The following is a 2,828-nucleotide window of genomic DNA, read 5'->3' as shown; positions in this document are numbered from 1 at the left end:
ATTGCAACAATACGTGCCCACACGAATGAGGATATGAAGTTTAAAATTTGGGAAATTATAAATAAAAGTTAATTCGGAACTTTTTATTGGTCCTAAACATACGTCACTAATTCCTAGTGAAATGCAGCAAAAGTGAATGTTAATGAATTTAAAAAGAATAAAAAATGAAAAAAAAATTTCATATCCTTTCAGGTAAGAATAAAAATCTTTACTTGTTATACCAATAATAAAATTAGCCACTCTAGTATAATATTTTGTCTTATTTTTGACAAGAATTGAAAAACAAAATTTACAACATATTTTTGGTAAGTTTTTTATTTATAAAATATTGTGAATGCTAAGATGTTTCCAACGCTTAGAAACACTGGTTAGAAATTTAAAAGCACTGGCACCTTGATTTCATCTGAATCCTTCAGAGTTTGATTCATCAACTTGATAAATTTCTTCAAAAATTTCCGCCTGCAATTAAAATAAAGAGAAAGCACTAAAGCTTCCACGATGACGATTGCATTCACAGGTCCATCTTGAATAGCTTTTACCTTTGACACTAAAAACAAGCCACAAAACGTCAAAATTATATAAACAATTTGCACTATCCAAAGGCAAAAAGCGTAACTTTTCCAACCCCACGAAAATTCCGAATTCAGATCACTCAGTGGAAAAAGATTGCCTGAGAGAAAATTAAGCGCTACTGTAAATTTATTGATATTCTTAAAATTCATTGTATCGTTTTAAATGCAAAGAACTAAAACTTCAGCCTGTATGGAAGCACAAAAAACAAGTTTGCATCGTCAATCCACCAATTAATTATTCTTTTAATCTTTAATGCCTGCAAATGCCAGGAGTGCGGTTTCCACGATGCAGTATGCATGAGAATTTCTTCGCTCGCAATTATCGGTAGTTGTCCCTATATCACTTTGAGGGTGAATTTCCGTGTTGTGAATTATTAAAAGGGCAGAGAGACAGTCTATTGCGAAAAAAAGCAAGTAGGGATCATTGTACTGTACATTCAAGGCTAATTTAATAATTAATAGTATAAATAGGTGCATTTAATGTTAGAGTTGATCTACCTGTCCGGAGGAGGAAAATTACAGTCATTTTGTCATTCATAAACTATGATCTTTATTTCTGTATATGTTCATTGACAACGGCATATTGTATACATGCGTATTCGAGCTCCATAAATTAATGGTTTGTCTAATTAAATATTAGTATGTATTTTTATGAATTTAAAAAATGAGATTACAATTTATTCACTCAATTTATTTTATTTATCTTCTTTCTTGTATTTTTTGCTGAGTAGCATTGACATAATATTCGAGAACTCTCAAGAAAAAAAAAGTTGAAAGCTTTAGAGTGAAAAAAAATCCATTGAGATCTCATTGGGATCTCGATATAATATATAATGTTAATTAGTACTCAAATAACAACTTTTCTAAAAAATTATTCAAACTCCAAACAGGGACAATTGTACTAGAAATGATTCATTTTATTTTTTTTCAGAATTTATGTACATAAGCGATGATGGTATTTATGTCCCAAAATAGTACTGATGTAATCGGGCTAAAGTATACAAAAGGTTCAAAACATGTCTGGTTTTATAAGGGCTTTTTTGTAACAAGGCTACCGGAAATTCCCACCTAACTTTTTTAAGGATAAAAATCCCATCCATACCTGTAAAAATAAAAAAATTAATTAAGTGGATATTTTCTAATATTTTGGTCTCAAATATTATTTACGAGTTGTAAATAATTTTTTTTATCCAGTAAGATTTTCTAGAAACTTTTGTCCCGAAAAATTCTTTTTGAAACACAACATATTACCTTTTTTAGTACTTTAGTAAAGTATTATTATTTATTATTCATTAGTATTATTATTATTATTATTATTTTCTTTGGTACTTCAGAAAGGTGGACCATTATATTATATATTGCAGGATAATTTAATCATTAACGTAACAATTATTTGTAATTATAGTTTTTCTTTTTGGGACATAAATTCCATCAGTACTTTTAACCATTACGAAAAGAATAAAGGGAAGTTTTCGAGTACGTTTGTCCCAAAAATGATTTAGGAGTTGTAAAAAATGTCGAACAAATTAAATAGGAATTTTGTAGAACTTCGGTCCTAAAAAAGTCCTGCTAACCGGAATCAGGTAGAAATTTTCCAGCGTATTTCTCAGTTGTTAACCTGCCTTCACTCTTGACCTAACATTAAAAGTCCTGGTAAAGCTTTTGAAAATATTTGAGAAAATTTGGTACGTCTATTTACTAACTTGTCTCATACAAAATACTTTAAAAGGAATTAATCCGGGATCTTAATGAGACATATGTACTCGAGCTGTAACAAAAATGTAAGAATTTTGTTCTGTTGAACTGTTAGATTTTGTATTATATAAATAAGCTGCAGCTGGATGTAGTCGTCCTGAAAAATCGGCGGAGTAGAAAAGGGGATCGACTAGTCATCCTGCATCTTTCGACAATCTAAAACGTCGATATAAATAAATTCAAACCGATAATTAATTTAAAATAAATTTAAAAGACTTCTCAATCCAAATCTGATGTTAACATCATTTTTATGGGATACTCTAACACTTTCGTATACGATATAACCTTTTTTGCAGGACTGCGAAAACCAAAAGAACCGCGGAACTTTACATTGGTAGGCGCACGCGTTGTACATGGCAAATTGCGTTTACAACTTCGATGGCATCAACCTTTCTCAGATGCACCCATTCAATCTTATAAAGTCTACTGGAGCAGATTAGTCCAGGGTTCCACTAATACCACCGCCCTTGTTCATCATCGCACTTTACCACAAGTAAGCAT

General features: G+C 30.8%; 2 protein-coding genes across 2 annotated transcripts in view; one reads left to right on the top strand and one right to left on the bottom strand.

Annotated features, from left to right (window-relative positions):
• Positions 1-463, bottom strand: part of LOC117171562 (odorant receptor 67c-like) — a 5,982-nt gene extending 5,519 nt beyond the window's left edge. The window contains exon 1 of the mRNA XM_033358994.1: positions 393-463. Within this exon, the coding sequence (XP_033214885.1) occupies positions 393-428 (36 nt within the window). The 5' untranslated portion in view covers positions 429-463. The remainder of the gene's footprint in view (positions 1-392) is intronic.
• The window catches only part of LOC117170991 (anosmin-1), a 109,434-nt gene that overhangs the window by 75,119 nt on the left and 31,487 nt on the right, over positions 1-2,828 (top strand). Inside the window, exon 5 of the mRNA XM_033358035.1 lies at positions 2,624-2,820. Within this exon, the coding sequence (XP_033213926.1) occupies positions 2,624-2,820 (197 nt within the window). The remainder of the gene's footprint in view (positions 1-2,623; positions 2,821-2,828) is intronic.

The sequence above is a fragment of the Belonocnema kinseyi genome, chromosome 4 (assembly GCF_010883055.1).
Source record: "Belonocnema kinseyi isolate 2016_QV_RU_SX_M_011 chromosome 4, B_treatae_v1, whole genome shotgun sequence".
NCBI classification, from domain to species: domain Eukaryota; kingdom Metazoa; phylum Arthropoda; class Insecta; order Hymenoptera; family Cynipidae; genus Belonocnema; species Belonocnema kinseyi.
The sequence above is the reverse complement of the archived record's forward strand: the minus strand, read 5'-3'. Positions and strand labels throughout refer to the sequence as shown.